At 40.7% G+C, this 24,777-nt stretch overlaps 1 protein-coding gene across 2 annotated transcripts in view; it reads left to right on the forward strand.

The window, feature by feature from the left end:
• Positions 1–9,829: 9,829 nt before the first annotated feature.
• Positions 9,830–24,777, forward strand: part of LOC143328404 (transmembrane 9 superfamily member 2-like) — a 41,049-nt gene continuing 26,101 nt past the window's right edge. For both annotated transcript variants that reach the window (XM_076743523.1, XM_076743524.1), the window contains exons 1-3: positions 9,830–10,857; positions 12,213–12,280; positions 13,379–13,472. In XM_076743523.1, coding sequence (XP_076599638.1) covers positions 10,741–10,857; positions 12,213–12,280; positions 13,379–13,472 — 279 coding nt within the window. In that variant the 5' untranslated portion in view covers positions 9,830–10,740. The remainder of the gene's footprint in view (positions 10,858–12,212; positions 12,281–13,378; positions 13,473–24,777) is intronic.

A 24,777-nucleotide genomic window follows, 5' to 3' on the forward strand; every position in this document is an offset into this window, starting at 1 on the left:
GCAGCCCTAAAACAAAATGTTATGGTAACAACATTGGCAAAAGAACCAGGTCTAGCCGCCTATCTGTCATTGCTGAATCAGGCACAGGAAGCAGCCAATATGTATGAGAAAAGTTGAAAAGGGAGGCCAGTCCTAACTGCGGCAATATGCTTACCATTACTAATTCCAGATCTAACATTAAAGTAGCCTGTTTGATTCGGCCAAGTCCCACTGGAAAATGAAACCAGCATCTCCATAAAGCTTGTCAGCAGAAGGAAGTATGAAGTGCTCTAAAATTTCCTGGTTGATGGCTGTGTTATAATATGAAAGGGGCACCAACCTCCTCAGCTCAGAAGGATTTTATTTATTATTTCTTTTAATGCTGATGTAATAATAATTGATGAATTAACAGTAGATCAGTCTGATCATCTGAAGCGTAAATTCTCGATACAGGGATCGTCTATTTCTAGCTCAAAAGGACACCGTATGACAACAACTTCAATGAAAAATATTATTTATTTGACACAATAATGAGAACGGATATGAATAGTGAATAATACAACAAATAATATGGATGATATGATGTAACACATCAACTGGATGAAGAAATTATAACAAAATAATAGCAGAATGAGTTTGGCAATAGTGAGAAGTAGTTTTGAGGAAAAATGGGGACACGAAAGTAATGTTAATTTCTTGAATGAATAACTTAGCCAGTTTAATGAGAATTGAGATTGTTATAGCCTTAAGACACCAACTCTTTGTTCAAAACTGCATAAATGCCTACTTTTCAGTCAGCGACGCTCCGGTGGATGTCTGCTCCGAACTGACGCAAAGGGGCCCCAGGCTGTCACTCGTGTCTCCGGTCTGCTCTGTGGTCCAACAGGGAGGGTCAGTTGAGCCAATCTTGGACAGAGATGTTTCAGGGGTCTGGACCTCCGGTGTTGCCAACCGGCGCAGAGCGGCTTTCGATGGTTCTTTGACCCAGACAGACGGGTTAAGGCTAACTGCAGGGCTTCGATAGGAAGAGTTTAGCAGTTGTACAGCAAAACTTACATTAATAATAAGATTGACACTACTCTCATTGGCTGGTCGAAAATGTCTCCAAAAATATTATTACGTGAACTTTGAAAAAGTTATGTGGCTTAATGTGGCGAGCAAAAATTAAAGTTGCACAAAGATTGAAAAACTAGAAAAATGTTTTTCTGAGTAAAAGAGTCAAGCAACTAGACGTGTATAAACTCAACTCGAGGTATAAAACAAAGACAAAATAAAAATGTGAGAGTAACAAAAGTGTAATAGGAAACAACAGCTAAGAATCAACTAAGAGAGAGGAACTTAAGACTAACAGAATACTGAGAGAATACTAAGCAGGTATCTGCCTCATGCTGCGGAGACTATACCCCTCGCTCCAGTGATGAACAGATCTTCGCGCATGTAGAATGATTTACCGGTGAACGCTGTGATTTCATCTTATAGAGAGAGAACATTTACTAATGATTGCGTGTGATGGACTCATCTGCTTCTCACTATGGTCAATCACATATATTTTAAATGATCAATTTTCAATGACATTTTAACATGCGTCAGACACCTTTTGATGAATAATGACAACATTCTTATATGATAACATTCTTCAATACTCATTCTAACATATATGATGACTAATAGTATAACTAACTAATAGAACAAAGATATAAGGACAGGAAGATATATTGAGCACTACTAATTTTAACTGTCTCATGTCAAGTCTCTAAAACCTGACTATTAGTCTCTAGATGGCAGTATGGTTCCATGGTAGAAACTCAGACAAACTCTCTAGGAGAACTAAGATCATAGTTTTGTCATTTTATAAGCTAGAAACACAGGAAAAGCATAGATATCATACAGATTACGAGTTTAGTACTGTAAGAACAACCAAAGTTGAATCAAACATTTAGATTGCATTATCCTGGTGTGATAGAAAAGAAGGCACACAGACACACAAAAACAGTTTGCTACAGGATTGTCTCAGTTACAACCTGTCAGTACTATCTGATTTTGGAGGTTCCTCTGAGGCCTGTCAATCATCCATTTGGACGGGTTTATCGCCTTTATCTGTTGTAGCTGTAAAGAAAGAATTGGCATCTCCATGAAAAACACTCTAGGTGAAAGGTAACCTTTGAAGTTGAACTGTCTGTGTCTCCTGCTCCCCTGAATGAATGGGGGAAGGTGCTCCAAGCCAGACATCCTGTCTCTCTCTGAATTAACACTTCCCTGTAAACAGTCCAAATGGTCAGTAACTCTTAAAAGTTGGGATGTTTTATGACTCCATTTCTCCTGAAGGAATACAAAGGGGGACAGGTCAGTTAGAAATCTTGTTCATCCTGCTACAATCCTCTCAAGGCTGCAGTTATCCCTGTTGCTTGTGCACCTTTTCCTACCACACTTTTTCCTTCCACTCAACTTTCTACTAATATGCTGGGATATAACACTTTGTGAACAACCAGCTTCTTTAGCAATGACCTTTTGTGGCATACCCTTCTTGTGGAGGGTGTCAATGACTGTCTTCTGCACATCTGTCAAGCCAGCAGTCTTCCCTGTGAGTGTGTAGCCTACTGAACCAGACTGAGAGACAATTTAAAGGCTCAGGACACCTTTGCAGGTGTTTTGAGTAATTTGCTGATTAGAGTGTGACACCATGAGCTTCCAATATTGAACTTTTTCACAACATTCAAATTTTGAGACACTGAATTTTGGGTTTCATTAGCTGTAAGCCATAATCACCAAAATTACAAGAAATAAAGGCTTGCAATATTTCATTCTATGTGTAATGAATCTATATATGAATTTCACTTTCTGAAATGACTGACAAAAAATATTGAACTTTTCATGAAATTCTAATTTTTTGAGCTGCACCTGTAGTCTGGCCAGTCAACCGACCAAGACACGGCACAAGTTTCTGGCAGTGTGATCATTAAATCTGACACAGTGACAATCATTTAAGACCAAAAAAAACATGTAGTCTGAACCAGGCCTAATGTCTTCTCCCATGAAAACATCTGTTACAGAGGAATGCAAACACCATTAATTTTCAGAGAACAGCTGAAAGCACTGGAAGTACCCAGAGAGATGAAATAATGGTGTCTTGACAAGCAAACCAGGCCAAGAACAAACAGTAATCAGAGTGTATTTATGTTTAAACTCCACACTAAGAGGAGCTGAAGTTAGTATAACTACATGATTTTCTGTTTCTGATTCATCTCCCTCGGACCAGCTCAGTTTTCTTGTATATTGCGGATGTATGTGAAATTAGAAGATAAGTGTGCTACAGGGTGACCAATGGTGACAAAAAGGAACTGGGTCCCCGGTCCTGGACTGCCAGGTGGGATGTCTTTCTTTCTTTCTTTCTCACATATGTTTGTTGTCAACAATATGGACATGTTGCTGCAGTTTGTTGATGAGTCAGAAGATGTTAGAAAAGTGGCAAGGACCGTTACGAGAAAGAGAGTAGTGACAATGAAGAGCAAGCAAAGTGGCTGCACTGTGACGAAAATCATCATGTGAGGTCAACAAAGTGTTAAGCAAAGAATTAAGGAAATGAAGGTGAATAGGACCACATTGTCGTGTTGGAACTGTACCACTTTGGCTAGACCAGGGGTCGGCAACCTTTAACACCGAAAGAGCCATTTGAACCCGGTTTCCACGAAAAAAAAACACTGGGAGCCGCAAATACTTTTTGACATTTAAAATGGGGGCAAAAACCCGCATTTATTGAAAAGAAAAAAATATACATACACTTATTAGTGCTTTGAATACCCCTTTGAAGGTGGGCTATGAAGATAACACTGTATATTGCTTTTTCTTAACTTTACACTTTGTATAAACAACTGTAGTGTGTTGCTTATGAAATCCACTAAGTGCTACAGAGAAAATTAAATTGTATCTGTAATGAACACATTTTTAACTGAATTCTTGAAAAAAATAATAATGTCTGAATGTCTCTTTCAAATAAATTAAAATGCTGAACTTAAATTATCCATATATCAAACAAAAGCAAAAAAAAAATGCCGTGAGCCGTCATCCTTATATCGCCTTTGCTTTCAGGGCATGTAGCGGAGCCTTGACCTGAATTAAAAAAAATAAATTGGGAAAAGCACTGTGTCACTAAACAATGAAAAATAAATATTTGCAAAATATCTGCATAAATAGGTTTATTTTACCTGGTTAATGGGACTTCTGCTCCTGAACCTCTGCGCACAGCGTCTGCAAATCGGGGCTGTACGAAGTCACTTTCATCTTTACGCAGGACTGTAAGCTGTCATCTGTGAGGCGTGAGCGGTGTTTGTTTTTAATGTAGTTCATGGTGGAGAACAGCTGCTCACATACATATGTGGATCCGAAGATCGACAAGACTCCAAAGGCGTATTTTTTCATGTTTATGTAGGAGTCGGGGATGGCATTCCAGGTTTCAAACACGAGTTTGTCCGGTCTTGGAAGGTTCTCAATTTCACTCCATTTGTGATTCTGCGCAAGAGTGGCCTTCTGACGGGCAACATCTTCAAGATCCTCTGTCAAGCGTTTGAATTTGGAGACCCACATGTCTTTGTCAGCTATGTCAGCCAACTCCAGCTCCAGATCAGGTTGACTTACATCTGCAAATGCAGTCACATTTAGGAGAGATGGATCGATGTTCAGGGGAGTGATGGGGAAGGACAATGTGGTTTTTTCCTCTCTGAACTCACGGAATCGTTTCCCAAATGATGCTTGCATTGTGGTGATTGCAGACTGCAAATGCTCTGAATTGATCAGCTCGTGATCTTGTTTGAACTCCCTTAAAGAGGGGAAGTGAGACAGTGTGCCTTTCTGTAAATCTCTGGCTAAAACTGTCAGTTTGCGCTCAAACGCCAACACCTCCTCCAGCATGTGTAGCGCTGTGGCTCCTCTCCCCTGAAGAGTTGTGTTCAGCTTGTTCAGGTTCGCTGTCATGTCCACCATGAAGTGCAGCTTTTCCAGCCACTCTGGCTGTTCCAGCTCAGGAAAGGAGAGCCCTTTGCTGCTCATGAAAGTTTTCACCTCTTCCAGACATGCAGCAAAACGTTTCAGCACCTCTCCTCTGGACAGCCACCGGACTCTGTTGTGCAGCAGCAGATCAGAGTATGTGCTCTCCACCTCATCCAGTAACGCACGGAATTGGCGGTGATTTAAACCTTTTGCCATTATTTTATTGACAATCTGAATGACAACATTCATGACCTCTGTGCATTCTGGAGGAAAAGTTTGCGCGCACAATGCCTCTTGGTGCAGGATGCAGTGAAAGGTCAACAGCTTTCTATCCAGTGACTTCTGCAGCAAGGCCACAAATCCCCTCTGGGCTCCAGTCATACTCGGTGCCCCATCGGTAGCCACTGAAACTAGGTGGGTTGTTTTTATTTCTTTTGCTCGTAAACACTCAAGCACAGCCTCACAGACGTCCTCCCCTCGTGTCTGGCATTTTAGTGGTATCAGCTCAACCATTTCTTCCTGTGGTCCAGCGGAGTTCACATATCGGCAGAACAGCGCTATTTGTTCAATATCACTTTTGTCTTTGGACTCATCACAGGCGATTGAGTACGCTGCAGCTGAATTGATATCTTTGATTTGCTGTTGTGTGATATTTTCTGCCATTTTTATGGCTCTGTCTTTGACAGTCTTCGCAGAGAGAGGCATATCTCTGATTTTCTGCACAATTTCATGCTTGTTTTTAAAGTCCGCGAATAGGTGTTCTGAAATCTTAAGGAATGATTCTTTCACATATTCTCCATCTATGAACGGTTTTCCATGCCTGACTATTTCCTGAGCGGCCACAAAACTTGCATATGTAGTTGAATTTGCAGACTTCACCCACTTCTTGAATTGATTTTTTGTCAGATCAGCCTTCCGCATCAGCTCCTTAACAGCTTTTTTTCTCTCTTCTCCCTCTGGATATTTTTGAGCAAAGGCTCTGTGTGTATTGTTGAAATGTCTTGCGACATTTGACCGTTTATTGTTGGCCAGCTTTTCTCCACAAATTAGGCATACTGGTAGGCCACTGTTGTCAGAGGTAAATGCAAATGAATGAAGTCATCATTGAATGTTCTATTTTCCTCAGTTATTTTTCTTTTCTTACATTTCTCCATACCTGAACTTGCTGGGGTTGAAAGTTGCGTTCTGGCGGGTATACCGGCTTTCGCGAGTAAATATGACGTTTATTTTGAGCGTCGAAAAACAATAAAATATACTTATTTTATTATTATTTTAATATTTCAAGACCACAATAATCTTCCAATTTAGAACTAAACACAAATAAAATACACTCAAATTAAATACTTTTTTTTTTCAGTAATTTATTTTCCCAAGCCACTCGGAGCCGCAGTGTAAGGGTGAAAGAGCCGCATGCGGCTCCGGAGCCGCAGGTTGCCGACCCCTGGGCTAAACTGATGAAAACAACAATGTGTACATTAAGATTTTGTTTTAGTGCTTGTTGGACCAACATCACTTAGGTTTTTTTTTTTTTTTTTTGGGGGGGGGGGGGGGGGGGGGTGATGATAGAGAAGTGTATAACAGCTGTGCCATGAATTCTTCAAAAATGAGAGATGTTTCTGGTTTTTTGTCCTCCCTATTAACATACAGGAGGGGGGCAGAATATTAGAAACGCCACTGAATATGATGCAGCTTAGTAAAACATCACCAACAACTATGCCTTGTTGCTAAAACATATGACTGAATTAAGGTGTTAATTCATGACAGTGTAAAAAATACCCTGAACATTATAGGCAACAAAAAAGATGAATTTATAGCTGAGCTGCTGTATTAGATTACATTATACTGTAAGAAGTGTACCTAATAAATTCGCCACTGAGTGTATCCCTGCAGACTCCAGTCAAGGATTCCCCTGTATTATTTAATTTCAGGTTCTGTACCATAGTACAGAGCCAAAATAATAGAAATCATACCAATGTCCAAATATGTATGGACAGAATTGCAGGCGTGTACTCTTACTTTTGAAAATGTTTGGGAAACAATGGCTTTTGATGTGCGCAGCGCACTTGGTATTTTGGTTAACTGAAGCACACAGAGGTACGCCAGGATGGGCGTTGCGGCGCAGTAGGGGGAGATGTCGGCAGGATCAGCTGGTGGATTTGGATTTTCGGTCCTCCCCCAGACCTGGTCAACTCTGTGCGCCGCTGGGCAAATGGATTTTTGTAAACTGGGTTGAGTCGTGCGCTCACGTCACCAATACCTCACAGGCAGGTTTCCACCGTGTCTGGCATTTCACTGCAATCAATAATTAGCAACAGCCACGATTCAATGCAACTATCTGAGTCAGCACATACAGTCAGACCTAAATGTATATATTTTGATCAGTATCTCATCTGACCACATCGCAAGCGCGTTTGGCATGCATAATGGTCACTCAACCTGACTGAATGTACACAGGTGAAACAGGGATGCAAACTAATCAATTAACATCGCCGTGCCAACCAGAGACAGTCATGGCATGCTACAGAGCATACTGCATCTATCGCAGAGCACGCGAGAGACAGAGAGAGACAGACACAGAAAAAAATGTAAGTGATGATCGTTGTCCACTATTACCCACGTCATTTCATTCCAAATACAAATGTTATCATTGTAATGCTTAACGTTATCTACAAAGATGGAGTACATCACTGCTTTGAGGAGGATGAGGAGGAAGAGGAGGAGGCCGAGTGCAGGTGGGCCACGAGAATAACGCCTTCAACACTGTAGGCTATGCAATTTTCTTTAAACATCTACTCTTTTGCATGTCACAGGAACAAATTACATCTGCCAAGGTAGGTCGTCAATGTGGTAGCACGCATCGTGGCCTACGATGTGCACCCCGGCTGCGCTCTCCTGGCTCTGACCTTCTTCGCCACCAGGTCTTTTCAACACACCGTGGCCTTGGTGGTGGGGATCAGTCAGCCCGCTGTCTGCTCGGCTATACATGCAGTTTCCTCCAGTCTAGTCCGACATGCAAATGAGCACATCATTTTCCCTGCAACACCTGAGAGCCAGCTGGAAACTAAGCGAGGGTTCTTGTTGAAATTTGGATTCCCTGGGGTCCTGGGAGCAATCGACTGCACTCATGTGCAGTTGCGCGCCCCAGAGACCCAAGCCCACATTTCCCCGGGTCGGCACATGACTCGTGCATCCTGGCGAATTCTAGCATCCCTACAGTCTTTCAGGGGGAGACCCCTCTGGATGAGGGGATGGCTCAGTCATCCTCAAAACTTGCCATGCGCCTCGCCAGCGGCGTTTTTAAAGGTGAGGCGCAGTGTCAAACTCACTCCACGCCTTCTCCCCTCCCTCCTTCCGAGTTGTACCGCTGGGTGGGACTGAGATGAGAAGGGGGAGTAGTTGTGCCCACAGCGCAGTGCACAAAAAGACCAAAGTCTGCGCTGCCACGCCCCGTCGGCGAAGCGCACCTGACTTTGCGCTGCGCCTCCGCCGCACCGGCAGCGGAAACGAAGATAGAGCCCCCGGTCTCCTCTGGGGCCTATGACATGGTCTGCTTCTGGCAATGGAATGCTTTCACCAACGTGCCTTTCTTAGCCTGCTTTCTGCCATCTTTCTCTTCCTGTATAAGGTCAAATGAGTTTCTCTGAAGACTACCCATTCAAGAAAAATATATCTACCCTCTAACTGGTTATATTATATAATAAAATGTTTTGTTGATTGAAATTGGTCGCCTGTTCATTTTTCCACTATTGGCCAAACTTCCTTGTCGGCTTAAACTGAGCAGCTGTGGGCATTCATTGACATTCATTTTTTCATTTGTCTGTGTAAGTTTTAGTGTTTTAACATTAGAATCTCAGTAATTATGACCATTGAAGCATAAGGGAAATTAAATGCATGCATACTGTAAATTCAATTCAATTTTATTTGTATAGGACCAAATCAGAACAGAAGTTATCGCAGGACACTTTCTATATAGAGCTGGTACAGGCCAAGCTCTTTTATCTACAGAGACCCAACAATTCCCTCATGAGCAAGCACTTGCTGACAGTGGTGAGGAAAACTTCCTTTTAAGAGGCAGAAACCTCAGGCAGAACCAGGCTCTGCGTGGGTGGCCATCTGCCTCGATTGGTTGGGTGAGAGAGACAGCAGGAGAAAGAGAGCGAGAGACAGACAGAAAGAGACAGACAGAAATGCAATCACAGTAACAGTAACAATGGATGTAATAATAGTAGTTGCAGTTGCAGTGGATGTCAGGCAGGGCCATAGCAGGAGATGTAGCTATAATCCACAATCCAGGTTCAGCCACTATTCATGGGAGCCTGTGAGACGACACAAAGACTCCAGGGAAGAAGCTAAGACAGTAACACACCTTGGTAGGACATGAAAACGTGCAGATGGCGAGAGAGAGAAGAACATGGAAGCTCGGTGTATCTTTGGAAGTCCCCTGACAGTCTAATGCTATAGCAGCATAACTAGATGCTGGATCAGTGGTGAAAGAAGTATTTGGATCTTTTACTCAAGTAAAAGTAACCACAGTGCAGAAATGCTCTCTAAGTACGAAGAAATAGTCCTGCATTAAAAATTTTACTTAAAAGTACAAAAGTATTAGCATCAAAATAGTACAAAAACTAAATATTTCTGACTATGCAGAATGGCCCATTTCAGAATAATGTATATTACTGAATTGTAATTATTGATGTATTAATACATACACTTCTTAAATGTTGATCTGGTAAATGTGGAGACATAATTTATTTGCTGATTTTATTTTGTATTGTTAATTGGAATCTGCAAAGTAACTTATGTAGGAGCTATTTCATTGGTTTATTTTCATTAGTTTATTCTATAGATATTTTTTGTTGTTGCTGTTGTTTGTATCACCACTAGGGGGCACAGGGTCAGGCACAGCAGGTAATAGGGGTTGCCAGGTTGGTGTCAGGTGATTGGCACCGGGAGAGGGAAATGGGTTTTTACCACACACATATAGGGTAGAGCAGGTCAGAGAGAGAGGTAGCATCCGTTAATATGTTTAAAGAGTCAACGACACATATTAATCAATGCACATTATGAGTTGACCGAGCATTGTTGGAAAGTCGCTGCTGCTGTCTGTCCGCTTGAAACCATTCAAGCATACTGACAGCACGGAACAATTTGGAGCTACACGACTATGACACCGCGTGACGGCGAGATTAGTGTCGCACCCCTCTTCTTCTACAGTGCTGGATCAATCGCTCCCCGTGCCGATGCACGCATTCCCCGAAGAAAGAGACGATTGACAAAGATGAAATAAAGCTCGCTGGAATCAAGCAGATACAATTTTACAAAATACAGCACCGGTGACGCTTCCTGTTGTAAACCTGAATATCTGTTTAGTAGAAAGGTGACCATGAAACTACATTTACTCGCCACAACATTTACTATCCACAACATATTAACAACATTATTTGGAGCATAACAAAAATAAGAAATATAACACACTGCAAATGCCAATTTGTTATCCCATAGAGTCTCCACGTGATTCACATGAGATTTTACAGACATGTCCAGTGTCTGGTTTACATTATACCGCAATAACATACCACCATTATATTGCTTCACACGTTTTTCGCCATGATCTCACAGTGCTCCGCTTCATGAAGCACAACTTCCGGCGGAGACGCGTCTGCTTGCTGCAGAACCGGATGTTGGTGGCTGTCCGCTGTGGATGTCAAATGTAGTGTGAAGTGCAAAGAGGATCGACATTATTGTAGAAGTCTTTAGAAACGATTGGCCGGTGCGAATATGTTGCTGTGGCTGCTTGCACCCGCTCTGCTGGCTCGAGCGACCGGCTTCTACCTCCCGGGTCTGGCACCCGTCAGCTTCTGTGAGCCTGGAAAAGACCAAGTTCCAGACTGCAAGGTAAACATATGACGCAGAGCCACTGTATATCTACCAGATGTTATGACAAAGTAAGTGAATAACCAAGTTAATGTGGGGTACACACAGTCAATAAACACTCAAAAGGTACGGGAATGCAGTAGCAAGCTGAGTCAATACATTCGAAACGGCTCCAATGCGAGACAGCTAACAAACGATAGCCTAAACAAGCAGCAAAGCTAACGGTTACTAACTAGATAGCAAGCTAGCTGTGTATGGCTAACGTTAAATATTTCAAAGTAACTTTGTTTGTCTGCATATCAAAGTAATAACAGATATTGCCAGATTGTATAAGAGACTTTTGCCACATATAAAGTACTTACTGTAAAATATTGTGAGTTGAGATATATTACTCCTTGTTATGCTAGACTGGGACAGCCCTGCCGTTTTGTCATGTGTGTCACTGGCCTCTGAACACATACAAAAGAATTTCCAAACCAGTAACAGGAGACTATGTTAGATTGAGCTCCACCAGTAAGCCAAAGTCACATCATACATAAGTAAATAGACTTTCTGTTCAGCCACATTACATAATAACTTAACAGCTTTGCTCAAATATGAAAGTGCTACACAGTCACAATGTGTAACTGCTTCACCCAAACATGAATTAAACACTGCACAGTCACAACACAGGTATAGCAATAATACGTATCATACCTTTATGTAGTTAACAAGTTATATGCATGTGTTATTTCTTTGCAGTCACATTGCCAGGGTTGAGTTTCATTAGGATCTTTGTCTTTTGTCAGTTATCACAAAAGTCTCTGAAGCTGATAGTCAGCTTGTCAGACCATGCTCTGTAAACTTCAGCATGGATAATGTTCTGATTCATTTGCCCAAGTGTCAGATGGCAGGTCCATCGCAGAGTGCCATATGTGCCATAGGTGATTGCCCCAAACCTGGTTCCAACACACTGGTCCCAATTAGAGGGACAAAAGTCCCTCTAATAATCCATGAATTATTTTTGTTTTTTGCCCATCGCCCAAATTTTGCAGGAGAAGTTTGAATTTCTGTGCAATATGAAACATCCCAGAGAACCAGTGAGCAAACAGAGGGACTGTGTCATGTACTGTATAGTGTTAGAAAAAAACATTTACCCCCATTGACTTTTTCATGATTTATTTATTTTTTTAAGAAGTTGTATTTGTTGAGTACAGTTAATTAGAAACAGCTTTAACAGGGTTAAAACAAATTAGAAAAATCCTGAACATATTTCTGTACTTATCCACACAAATCACAAATTAGTATTTAACAGCATTAAAGCACAAGCTGGAGTGAAGCATTCCTGCTGTCTTCCTAATATGTATCTGTCTGCTTTCTTCTTTCTTTTCTTCGAGTCGACCATTGAGCTGTTTGTGAACAGGCTGGATTCAGTGGAGTCTGTTCTGCCTTACGAATATACTGTGTAAGTATCACTGTACGAATGTGTCTGTGTTATTTTTTTGTAGGATTATTTCATTTCATTCTTTTTTGTCTTATTCCTTCAGGATTCCCAACCTGCTTTCCTATATGTTTTTGTCCAAAAGCATTCAGTAATTGTTATTTTTGCAGTTTAAAGCTAAAGCTAGTTATAATAAGCATTTGACAGCATTATTGAAAGGATCCCTAGAGAGACAGACCGTTTTGTTAAATAGTAAGATCTGTTTTGTTTAACCAGAAACAGCTGTTAAATCGCACTCTCCAAAGCCACCAGACTCACTAATTAGTAACAAATTTTATTATCATAAAACACATTTCATTCAAACACAACAGAAATAAAATAAAACTCACCAGAACCTTCTTGGTTCATCTGTACACTGTTCTAATGATCACCACCACCTCTTGTTTGGTTGAAATAAACTCTTAATTAAACAAAACAGGACAGGAGTGAGAAAGAGTGTGCACATCAGAGAAGCAGCAAAAACTGCATGTAGAGCTAGAATATTTCCACATCTAACTCAGATATTATTTGCAGCAGACTCGACAGACTTAAACATGTTGGACTTAAATATATTTTCCTGGTAAAACAAAACAAAACAAAACAAAACAGCAATTACTCGATAATGGAAACTCTTGTGGTTTGTGAATGGTTTTATGACTCCTTTCTGTCATGCAGTGCCTTCAGTACATCCACCATGGCAGTGCTGCTTTTTTCCTCAGAATCGAATATTAATTTTCACAATCAAATGTATTTTATTTTATTTATTTTTTTTACAATTCAACCATATATATATATTCAAATTTCAAGTATTCATTGACAGCCCTAGACTATTGGAAAGACAATTTGGGGGTTTAAAGATAAAGCCACAGGGCATTAAGAGTTCGTAAACCCTTGTCCCAGATACCAAATTTGAATGCAGTGTGTAATGGAGAATAAAGATGTTGTGCAGTTTCATGTAAGTGTGTAATGTAGAATAAAATTGTTGTGCAGTTTCATGTAAGTGTGTAATGTAGAATAAAATTGTTGTGCAGTTTCATGTATTTGGCCCCAAACACCTTGAACGGTCACCTCTTTTTTGTGCAGGTTCGACTTCTGCTCAGAGAAAACAATGAAACGTCCATCAGAAAATTTGGGCCAGGTTCTTTTTGGGGAGAGGATTGAACCCTCGCCCTATAAGGTAACACACATCATAAACACACACAAAAACACACACAGACCAGCGAAGCCCAGACAAGGAGGAAAGTCAACTGACCTCCAAAAGAATGGCACATCTGGAAATAATTTTGCAAGAAATAAGGGATTTTCATTGTGAAAATTAAGAATGTCTCACAGAATTAAAGACAATCTGAAGATTGAAAGAGTTCATTGTGCCTTAACTTCACTTAGCTATAATTTTTTCATTTGGGTGCTTCATTTGGATTTTATGATATTTGTGCAATTCCTCACTGCAAGTTTAAAAGTCGGGCCTACCAATATGGATCTGCTGGGGACAAATGGACCAGGCTAACGTAAGCAGCGAGGGTCCCCTGACTCCAGGGGTTACAAGTTATCCCAGCCAACAGGGCTCAGATGAGGTTGAGAAGCTGATCTCACTTAAGGAAGTTCTTTTTTTATTTTACTAGAGAGTGTTTTTTCTACTTGTGTGTTATACTGTTCTCATTGTTTACTATTGTTTCTGTAGCAAAAGAGGTTTCTATAGAAACAAGAGTAGGAGAAAGACACAAAATAGTTTGTACTGGAAAAATGGTGACACAAGAAGACCAGATTAAGGTAGCCTCCGATAAGATACCTGGGAAAGTTAGTCATTACAGCCAGAAAGTATTACAAAGAGCAAACACAGTGGCATAAAGAGGTGAAAATAGAAATAGAAAAGTATAAGGGCAGAGAATAGAAAAGCATCTATGTATATGTACATTTGTACAGATTATAAAAAAATAGTAAATGGCAAGGAATCCTACTGCCATAAAAATGTACTGTTGGTTGTGGTCTTAAGAGAAAACTAACTACTGACATGACATATATTATATTGCACCTGAGAAATACTATTGCACCTGAGAAATACTAGGTAGATGTACACTGCCTGGCCAAAAAAAAGTCGCCAACTGGATTTAACTAAGCAAATAGGTAAGAGCCTCCTATTGGATAATTACTGCATAGGGGACTATCTTTTCAGCCGGCAACAAATTATTTAACTCCAACTGCTGCAATGAGTAGCTTCTCATTTCTTAAACAACCATGTCGAAAGACACATCCCGTGGTTGTGGAAGATATGTTAGTCTGTTTGAGAAGGGTTGAATCATTGGCATGCATCAAGCAGAGAAAACATCTAAGGAGATTGCAGAAACTACTAAAATTGGGTGAAGAACTGTCCAATGCATTATTAAAAACTGGAAGAATAGTGGGGAATCATGGTCTTTGAGGAAGAAATGTGGTTGAAAAAAAATCCTAATTGATCGTAATCCACAATCGCTTTAACGTTTGGTGAAATCAAATCATAGAAAAACAACAGTAGAACTCAGGGCTATGTTTAGTAGTGAAAGTAAGAGCATTTCCACACGCACAATACGAAGGGAATTGGAGGGTTTGGGACTGAACAGCTGTGTAGCCTTAAGAAAACCACAAATCAGTGAGGCTAATCGGAAAAAAAAGACTTCAATTTGCTAGGGAGCTAAAGATTGGACTCTGGAGCAATACAAGAAGGTCATGTGGTCTGATGGGCCCAGATATACCCTGCTCCAGAGTGATGGGCTCATCAGAGTAAGAAGAGAGGCAGATAAAGTGATGCACCCATCATGCCTAGTGCCTACTGTACAAGCCTGTGGGGGCAGTGCTATGATCTGGGGTTGCTGCAGTTGGTCAGGTCTAGGTTCAGCAACATTATGTGCCCAAAGAATGAGGTCAGCTAACTACTTGAAAATACTGAATGACCAGGTTATTCCATCAATAGATTTTTTCTTCCCTGATGGCACAGACATATTCCAAGATGACAATGCCAGGATTCATTGGGCTCACATTGTGAAAGAGTGCATTGTTTTCACACATGGATTGGCCACCACAGTCCAGACCTTAACCCCATTGAGAATCTTCGGGATGTGCTGGAGAAGGCTTTGCGCAGTAGTCTGACTCTCCCATCATCAATACAAGATCTTGGTGAAAAATTAATACAACACTGGACGGAAATCTTGTGACGTTGCAGAAGCTTATTGAAACACTGGCGAATGTGTGCCGTAATCAAAGCTAAAGGCGGTCCAACAAAATATTAGTGTGTGACCTTTTTTTTTGGCCAGGCAGTATATATGTGTAATATACAGTTTATAAAAATACTGGAATGTGAACGGACTGCTTAAAAGATGTACAATACTGAAGAAGATGAAGGAGGATAGGGTAGGGGTGATACTTTTACAGGAGGCTCATCTAACAGAGAATAAATACAAAAAAACTCAAGAAACAGTTTTAACCAAATGTTTTCATCATCATACAAATCAGGACACAGAAGAGGGGTGGCGATACTGATAGAAGGGAAGATCTCTTTTGAGAAAATAAGTGAAGTTAGAGATGAAGAGGATAGGTATATTTTGACTAGGGGGAGACTAGAAGGAGAGGTGGTCAACCTTCTCAATATCAATGCCCCCCAGACTGGGATGTTGGATGTTTTACAGACAAATGTTTGATCTGATGACATCAGAAGTGGAAGGTATTATGTGGAAGTGACTTAAATCTATAACTAAATCCACAATTAGACTCCTCTGTATTAGGAATACAGAAAACTAAAGTTCATAAAACATTTTCAAGTATGATGTCCGAGTTGGGTATTATTGATGTATGGAGGGAGCTGAACCCCACATGTAGAGATTATACATACTCAATATATTCAAGGATAGATTATTTTTGGATGTACAATAAAGACAGATACTGTTAGGTCTGTAGACCACTTAACAATATGACTCAAACGCCAAGGCACAGAGGACAAACACAGGAGAGCTGTTTTAACGATTTTATCCAGGAAAATAAAAGGCAAATAACAAAAATCTCTCCCACAGAAGGTAAAAACCATTAAACACAAAAACACAAGATAACTAAGGGTGTCCCAAAAACTAAATGGTACAAAACTTAGGAGGTGGGCAGGCAGGAATTCAAATATACAAAACCGTCTCAGAAATAAGCAGCAGCTGTGTGGCAGCGAAACCTCACCAGGAACAATGAAACAGGGTACGTGCTGACTACAAGATACCAAAACGATCTGACAAGCAGGAGCAAGAAACACAGAGCTTAAAACTGGCGGAGATAATTACTGCATGGCGATCAGCTGCGCTGCCTGCCGCTAAAATACACCTGCCAGCCATACCTCCAACCTGCGCAGAAGAGAGAGACAGTGAGACACCAGAAACTCAAAAAACAATATCAAAAAACCCTGAGCCGCCACAGATACAGGATAGAGAAATGTGAAATAGGGGTGAGGGATTTGTCAGATCACATTCCAGTCTATATAACCTTACACTTGACACACGAAAAGAAAGCAACGCTCTGGAGACTAAATTCAAACCTATTAAAAGGACTTATTAAGGTGGAAATGATTGAAGAAATCCAGACATACATGAAGGAGAGTGATAATGATGAGATATCCCCCTCTGTACCGTGGGATACATGCAAAGCTGCATTGAGGGGAAAACTATTTGCTAAATCTGCACACCTAAAAAAAATAAAGTAGAAAATACTTATTAACCTATGGTCAGAGTTAAAAATGTTAGAATAGAACAGGTGAAACAGGAAATGAAAAAGATAAAAGAAGAGATAAATGACATTCACGCACAAGAAATCAACAAAATTTCTGGCCTTTTTGGTCTGTGGGAGGAAGCCGGAGTGCCCGGAGAGAACCCACACGTGCACAGGAAGAACATGCAAACTTCACACAGAAAAGCCCAACCTGGGGATCGAACCAGTGACCTTGCCGTGATGCATGTGCACTACCTGCTGCGCCACTGTGCTACCCCAAAATTTAAGCATTTTTATTTTAAATTTAACCTTCCTCTGATTATAATCCCCTCAGCTATCAAGGCAGAAAGGAAAGGAAATGTCAACACAACCATGGAAAACACTCAAATAATAAGTGTAAATAAAAGTGTAAAAATGTAAACATAGAGAAACCTGAGAACTTTTTTTCTGCAGGTTTAGTGCCAGGAAGTTCACAAGCTGATTTACCTTCTGGTGAATAAAATGTTTTCAAATATGTGCAGTGTTTTGTAAACAAAGCAGAAACTGAGGTAGACTTGACATCTGTAACATACAAAAAACAAACATGAAAGACAGTAACAGTGATTGAACTATAAGACCAGCCTAGACATATGAATAACTTTAGGAACTCTTCTTACTCTAAACATACGTGAACTACTACTATAACTAAGTGTGCTTAAAAAAAAAAAAAAGCACGTGTAAGATATTTTTATGACTTGGCTTCTCCACAGTGCTCAGCGGAAGCATGTCTTTAGCTATATATTATGCCACTGCCCCCGTTATGTCTTTGTGCCTTGCAGATGATTTGTCATAAGGCACTGAAGCAGAGCACCTCTGCATGGAGGTCTGCTGCTTGTGCGGTGGTGCTGCGGTTGCAGATGTTGTTGGACGTTGGCGAATACGGCTGCGCTCCAAAGGGTGAGCGCGCCTACGGTGGTAAAACAAGTTTGTGGTATTACTGGTCTTGGTGGGGACGACAGTCTTGCATACTTTACAGACCACATTGGTCTCACTACGGTCCAACTTATAAAATCCAAAAAACTGCCATACTGGCGAGCTGACTTTCCCTGTTTTATCAACAATTTCTTTGCTCACTGCAGCGCTCACTTTCTATTTCTCATCTCACTCCATGCGAAGGATCAAACACGACACAAGATGGCGCAACCAAAAAGATACTGTTACGTGATTGCCGTGTTTGCGTGTCACTCCCATTGATCACTGATCACTCCCTACGTTGCTCGGTTACCTGAGAGCGAGTGCCTTTGTTCATGCAACCAACCTTGCTTTGCAACTTCTGGTTTCGTCCAACGAAGAAAAAAATTATCGAATGTTCTAACGCATTTTTTATTGATATTGATTATATGTCTATCGCGAGACATATCATTATCGTTTTATCGCCCAGCCCTACCTGAAGCAGATCCATACAGGTTTTTTAAGTTATTTCAAGCTGTAACCACTGTCCTCAATCAACATTTAAACAAGTTTACAGCTGCTTAGACTCCCTTGCTGTGTTACTTTTTAACAAGTCACTCCTCGTGTTTAAGTACCTCTTTCCTCTTCCTTTCCCTCCTCGCTGACCGAATGTTGTGTCCGTAAAATAATCATTCTATCAGTGCAGCCGTAAAAAAACAGGGAGCTGCTGTATTTGCAGTACAAAGAGCTTCCTGTGTCTTAGCAGCTCCGGGATCAATATGAAGAAAGACTGGCTGTTACAAGTTTGGTTTCACTTCCCACTCAAATGATATATCATTTTAATGATTATAAAAGTCTTAATGTCTCTGCACTCATTTACTTGTCAGATTTGTCTTTAAGCAATAAACAGGCTAGATCAGGGATTCCCAAACTTTTTAGCTCGAGACCCAAAAGAGAAATGCCCTGGGACCCCAACTAGTGAAAATAGCAGATCTACAAGCTCACAATGCATGGCTTTATTTATTTATTTGATGCATTTTAACATTATATTTGTTAGTTTAAATTTGTTTTTTAAATTATGATTTATTTATTTATTTTAAAAAATAATAAAATTAAACAAAATGTGGGAAAATAGAAATAAAGGGACATTTATTCGTGACCCACAAAAGGGTCCCAAATCTCTAACCCAGTGTTGGGAAACAGTGGGCTAGAACTGTCAGGTTTTCTGGGTATAAATAAAGTTTTGATTGACTGATACAATTACAACTTTAGTATTTAAAAAAAGTGAAAATGAGAACCTGATCAAAGAAGTGATATATTCTTACCTAGTTTGAGGACATCTTCATCAGTGGTCCAGGATGTTTTGAACTTTGGGTGAAGAATAGCTGCAGCAACCAGCTCTGGGTCAGACATCATTTCCCCGAAGTGTTTCTCCAACCCGTCAAGGAATGCATCAATCAGCGGCTCGCAGTATTACAGTGAATGCCAAGACAGCGAAAGTGTGAGAGCCCTTCAACTGCCTGCATGCAAGAGCAACAGAATGCCTCTCAAAGCTGCTCGGATCCAGCCAATGTGCTGTAATGCCAATAAAGCTCCTCCTCCTTGCAGTCCAGCAGTCAGTTGTTGTGGCTATGTATGGAGCTTTCCTCATCGTTTCTTTCACCTGCTCCTTCATATCCAAAGTGGCATTATCAAGCTTGCGCCGCACAGTGGTTCGACACATGATGGTACTTTTTGGCTGTAGATCTGTGACAAGGCTCTGGAAAGTAGGCTGCTCAACAAGAGAGAAGGGCTGGAGACCCTGGACTATAAAGTTGAGGACTGCATTGTTAACAGTCTTCTGAGAGACTTGTTTAGTTTCTTCAAGGTTCATCTGTTTGAGATTCAAGGAAGATGTCCCAGGGCCAGGCTCTAGTTTTCTCTTCATGGATGCTGTAGTCAGTTCAGTATTTTTCCTCAGGTGACTCTCACCATGCATCCTCTGTAAAAGACAATGTATAATTTCAGTTAACATCAAAAGGTTAAAAAAAAAGGTATAGGTGACTGCATCAAAAAAGCAATAATAATAATAATAATAATAATAGATCATTTAACACATTTTGAGAGTTTCATGTGTAATGAATGCATCACTTTTAAGGAATTTGCATTCCACCATTTTATAATCCCCAAATCTTTTATTTATTATTCTTATTTCCTATTATTTCCTTATTGTTGTAGGCCATGGGCTGGGCAGTATACAGGTTCACACCGCCACATCGGTGTATGTGATTACACAACGTTTGGAACATTGTGCCACAGTTGTGTTTCAGACAGGACCGTTTTCAATGTTGCGCTTCTAAACACGTATGGTGCGCGGCGTGGTGAGGGCAAACTGTAGTGCTCTGGTGTTACATTACGGTGAAGATGGATGGGATAGACGTGAAGTTCCGAAATCAAAGCTGCAGAACTAGTAGAACATGATGACACAGAAGGACTTGTGCCAAACGAGGAGCCGCGTCTGTTGTTTTTTTGGTTTAAAAAAAAAAAAAAGAGCAAGCTTTCGGGAAGTTGTCACCGGAGGCGGCAACACAAGCAATTTTCTCCACCACCTCGGCCGCAAGCATGTCTTGGAATATCAAGAATATATGAAGTTAACATCAGCACTCTCCACATCGGCAGGTAACTCAGGAAAAGCAAAAGAAAAACCGAGCCAAATGTCACTTCAAGATGCATTTGCTGGAGGGACTCCCTATGACAGGGAAACAAATGGTGGATTGAGATTACAAACTCTATCACTGTCCACCTAGCCAAAGACATGGTCCCACTTGACAGAGTAAAAAAAAGAAGGCTTCAGGTAGATGATAAAGACAGTGGATCCCAGGTATGAAATACCAAGCAGAAAATACTTCAATTTGCAATCGCCGACTTGTACTTGTTCAATACGAGCGCCACCTGTACAGGGGGCAACGTGAGATGCGTGCCGTTCAGATGGTCAATGCTCACGCTAGGAAACACCACTCCTAATTTGTAGCATACCAGAATGACAAGGAGAAACTCAGCTAAAAGCCTCTACCAAGCATTGCCACCCAAACAAAACAAGTCATACAGCAATAAATTATATGCGAATGTAACATGAAGACGAAAATAGCGGATTTCCACTTTAGAGTGTCTGCTCAGTTGACCACTTCACTCAAACCACACAAGCCTGGTATTATATGGAAGCAGAGAGTCTGATGATCACAAAGATGTCTGCCTCCTCACTGTGCAACGGAAGCTGGGCAAGCTAGCAGCCAGACAGCAGCAGGAAAAAAATTTGTCAAATCATAAAGTATGTCTTACCTTTGCTGTTTTGTGGTCAAAAGATATATTCCAGCTTGAAAAAGCGCTGCCAATGTCTCCTCCTATGACTCTACATTAGTTTGAGATCAGTCACAAAGGTCCTGGTTGTTTACATAAAGAAGAGGGGGTTTCTGGAGTGGAGGGAGCACTCTTCATGCGATATACGATCTCTGGGGTTACTTCCCTCTGGATCGTCATTGATGTTACTATGGTGAAATTGCACTGCCCCTCGAATCTCTTGACTCGATGACTGGTTGATAGAGGTGTCACTCATCAAAATTGACCAATGGGTCGCTGAGCTATTGACCGGTGTAACTGCACAGTTAGTTTCACTGCTCATTTACACATGAATGGGCAGAGCGCTCACAGAGGACCCTGTTGACCAGCCCGAGGTGTTATTTTACTGTTTTATTTGCATTTCATCCATTTATGAGAGATAAAAACAACAGCAAGCAGAAAAAAGGCTGAAAAAGTGTTTTCAACAGAGAAGTTTCTCCATATGCTTGGACGAGATAATGGTACTCTACCTGGATCCCCCAAATGAGCGCCTGGACAGACCTGTGTTAAAACGTTATAATTTTGAATAATACTGTGATATACATTTGTGGTCATACCGCCCAGCACTATGTAGGCCTACTGTAGGGGCTGCAGCTCTGGGAGGCTCCAAATGTCTACGTGGCCAAAAATTCAAAGACGATTTGAGTTTTACAACACAAGACGAAATATTGTCCTACGTGCTTAAACAGTGCAGAGACTCAGCAGCACCCGTCACCCTGCAAAATATTTCTACACACTCAAACACACACCCTCCAAAATGCAGCAAACTCACAACAGATGGCACTGGTCAGTGTCCCATTAAAAAACATGGTAAACATGGTTTACTTACTTTAATGTGCTTCTTCTGGTTGGATGGTGAGTTGTTGAATGGCAAGATGTAGTTTTGCTTCACAGCACGCATTTAAAAATGTAGGACTTTCTTTCAGTGCCTGGATTCTCTATCCCCGTAATCATAAACATGTCTTTTAGATAAGGCCACGGGTGTTCTGGTGGTCGTTGGTCATCATGATCAGGCTGCTGATCCAACATGCTTTCCTGTTCTGATGCTGCCATTACTGCGTTTCTTTTTTTTGAAACAGGGAGCATGATGGAAGACGGAAGTCCTTATTTTGGGAAGAATAAAACAAAAACAGCAACAGCTAAACTAAAAGTAACAAGCATTTCCCAGCCTTCTTAAAAAGGTAGTGGAGTAGAAAGTGAAATATTTGTCTTTGAAATGTAATTGAGTGAAAGTAAAAGGTCTCCCAAAAAAATCTAATACTCAAGTAAAGTACACATTCTCAAAATCTGTACTTAAGTACAGTACTTAAGTAAATTTACTCCGTTACTGTCCACCACAGGACTTTTAAAGTAGAACAGCAGAGGGCATTCCCATTCAGGCTATAATAATTCAATTTCAATTTAATTCAGTTAAATTCATATAGCGCCAAATCACAACAGAAGTTGTCTGAAGACACTTTCCATATAGAGCTGGTACAGACCAAACTCTTTTTCTACAGTGACCCAACAATTCCCTTCATGAGCAAGTACTTGGTGACAGCGGTAAACTTTAAAACTTCCTGGGTGGACGGCCAGCTGCCTTGACCAGTTGGGTGAGAGAGAGAGCTAGAGAGAGACAGAGAGAGAGAGAGAGACAGAGACAGAGAGAAATCCAATCACATTAACAGTAAGAGTTCTAATAATAGACTCGGAACTATATGTAGTACATATAGCATAGTATATACAAATATGATATATTTATGTATGTGATATACGCACGTATTGGGAACAGATAGTATATGTACGTAATACAGTGCTATGGATGCAATAGTAATGGAAGTATGTCTAAATATGTTGTCTGTGAGATGACAAAGCACAAAGACTCCGGGTAAATAATAAATGGACTGTATTTGTATAGCGCATTTCTAGTCTGAAGACCACCTGCTCATTACAAGCATTTGCCACAGGGGGCAGTTTTGGGGTTCAGTATCTTGCCCAAGGATACTTCGGCATGTGGACTACCAAGGCCAGGGATCGAACCACCAACCTTCTGAGATAAGTTAGTAACATGCCTTGGTTGGACATGAAAGCGTGCAGGGAGAGAAGAACAGAGGAGCTCGGTGTATCTTTGGAAGTCCCCCGACAGTCAAATCCTATAGCAGCATAACTAAGGGTTGGTCCAAGGCAAGCCTGAGCCAGCCAGCCAGTATATGCTTTGTCAAAAAGGAAAGTTTTAAACCTCTAAAATTCTATTCTGAATTTTACAGGGAGCCAGTGCAAAGTGGCTAATATTGGAGAAATATGATCTCTCTTCCTCATTTTTGTCAGACCATGTGTTTGGAAGAGTGTTCTGGAGCAACTGGACAATATTTACCTACAAATTTGGGCAGCCTGATAGTAAGGCATTGCAATAATCCAACCTGGAATTTGTGAATGCATGGACTAGTTTTTCTGCATCGTTTTGAGACAGAATGTGCCTGATTTTTTGCAATGTTACATAGATGAAAATGGCAGTCCTTGAAATTTGTTTTACATGGGAGTTAAAGAATATATCCTGATCAAAGATAACTCCCTGATGCCAGATGGTGCTGGAGGCCAGCAAAATGCCATTCAGAACTGCTATATCATCAGAAAGTGAGTTTTCAAGGTGTTTAGGGCCAAGTACTATAACTTCAGTTTTGTTCTTCTTTCTCCTTTCAGTTTTGTCCAAGTTTAGCAACAAAAAAATGCAGGTCATCAGGTCTTTAAGTCCTGAAGACATGCTTGTAGTCTAGTTAACTGATGGCTGGCTTAGCAGTGAAAATTTATTGAGTGGTTCCTAATAATGTTCCATAAAGGAAGCATACTATAGGGTGAATAGAATTGGTCTAAGCACAGAACCCTGCAGAGCTCCCTAGCTGGCTCTAGCGTGCACAGAGGAGTCATCATTAGCATGTACAAACTGAGAGCGATCTGGAAAGTAGGATTTAAACCAGCTTAGTGCAGTTCCCCGAATGCCAATGAAGTGTTCCAGTTGAATGCAGCACTAAGGTCTAATAAGACTGCTACAGACCACAGACAAGTCCTTTATTTGATGCCATTATAAGGTCATTTGTAACTTTAACCAGTGCTGTCTCTGTGTTATGATGCACTCTAAATCAAAACTGGAAATCCTCAAATAAACTATTGTTGTGTAAAAAGTCACAAAGCTGATTAGCAACTTAGATTGGGAATGGGTCTAAAATGACTTTGATGATGAAATTATTGAAATTAGTTGGTGAAGGTCGACAAGTGAAAAATGGTCTAAAATTCTGACAGCTTTAATAAGAATTTCTATGGTTTCTGTGCTTGGAAATAAATCAGTACCTGTTTAGGGCAGGAGGTGATGAATTCTGTCTCTAATAGTAGGAATTATGGAGGAATTATGACTCTCTCACCCTGGCTATAGTGCTGAAGAGAAACCTGGGATGGTTGTTATTTTCCTCTATTAGTGAAGAGCGATAAGC

This window comes from Chaetodon auriga, chromosome 11 (assembly GCF_051107435.1).
Source record: "Chaetodon auriga isolate fChaAug3 chromosome 11, fChaAug3.hap1, whole genome shotgun sequence".
In the NCBI taxonomy this organism is placed as follows: Eukaryota; Metazoa; Chordata; class Actinopteri; order Chaetodontiformes; family Chaetodontidae; genus Chaetodon; species Chaetodon auriga.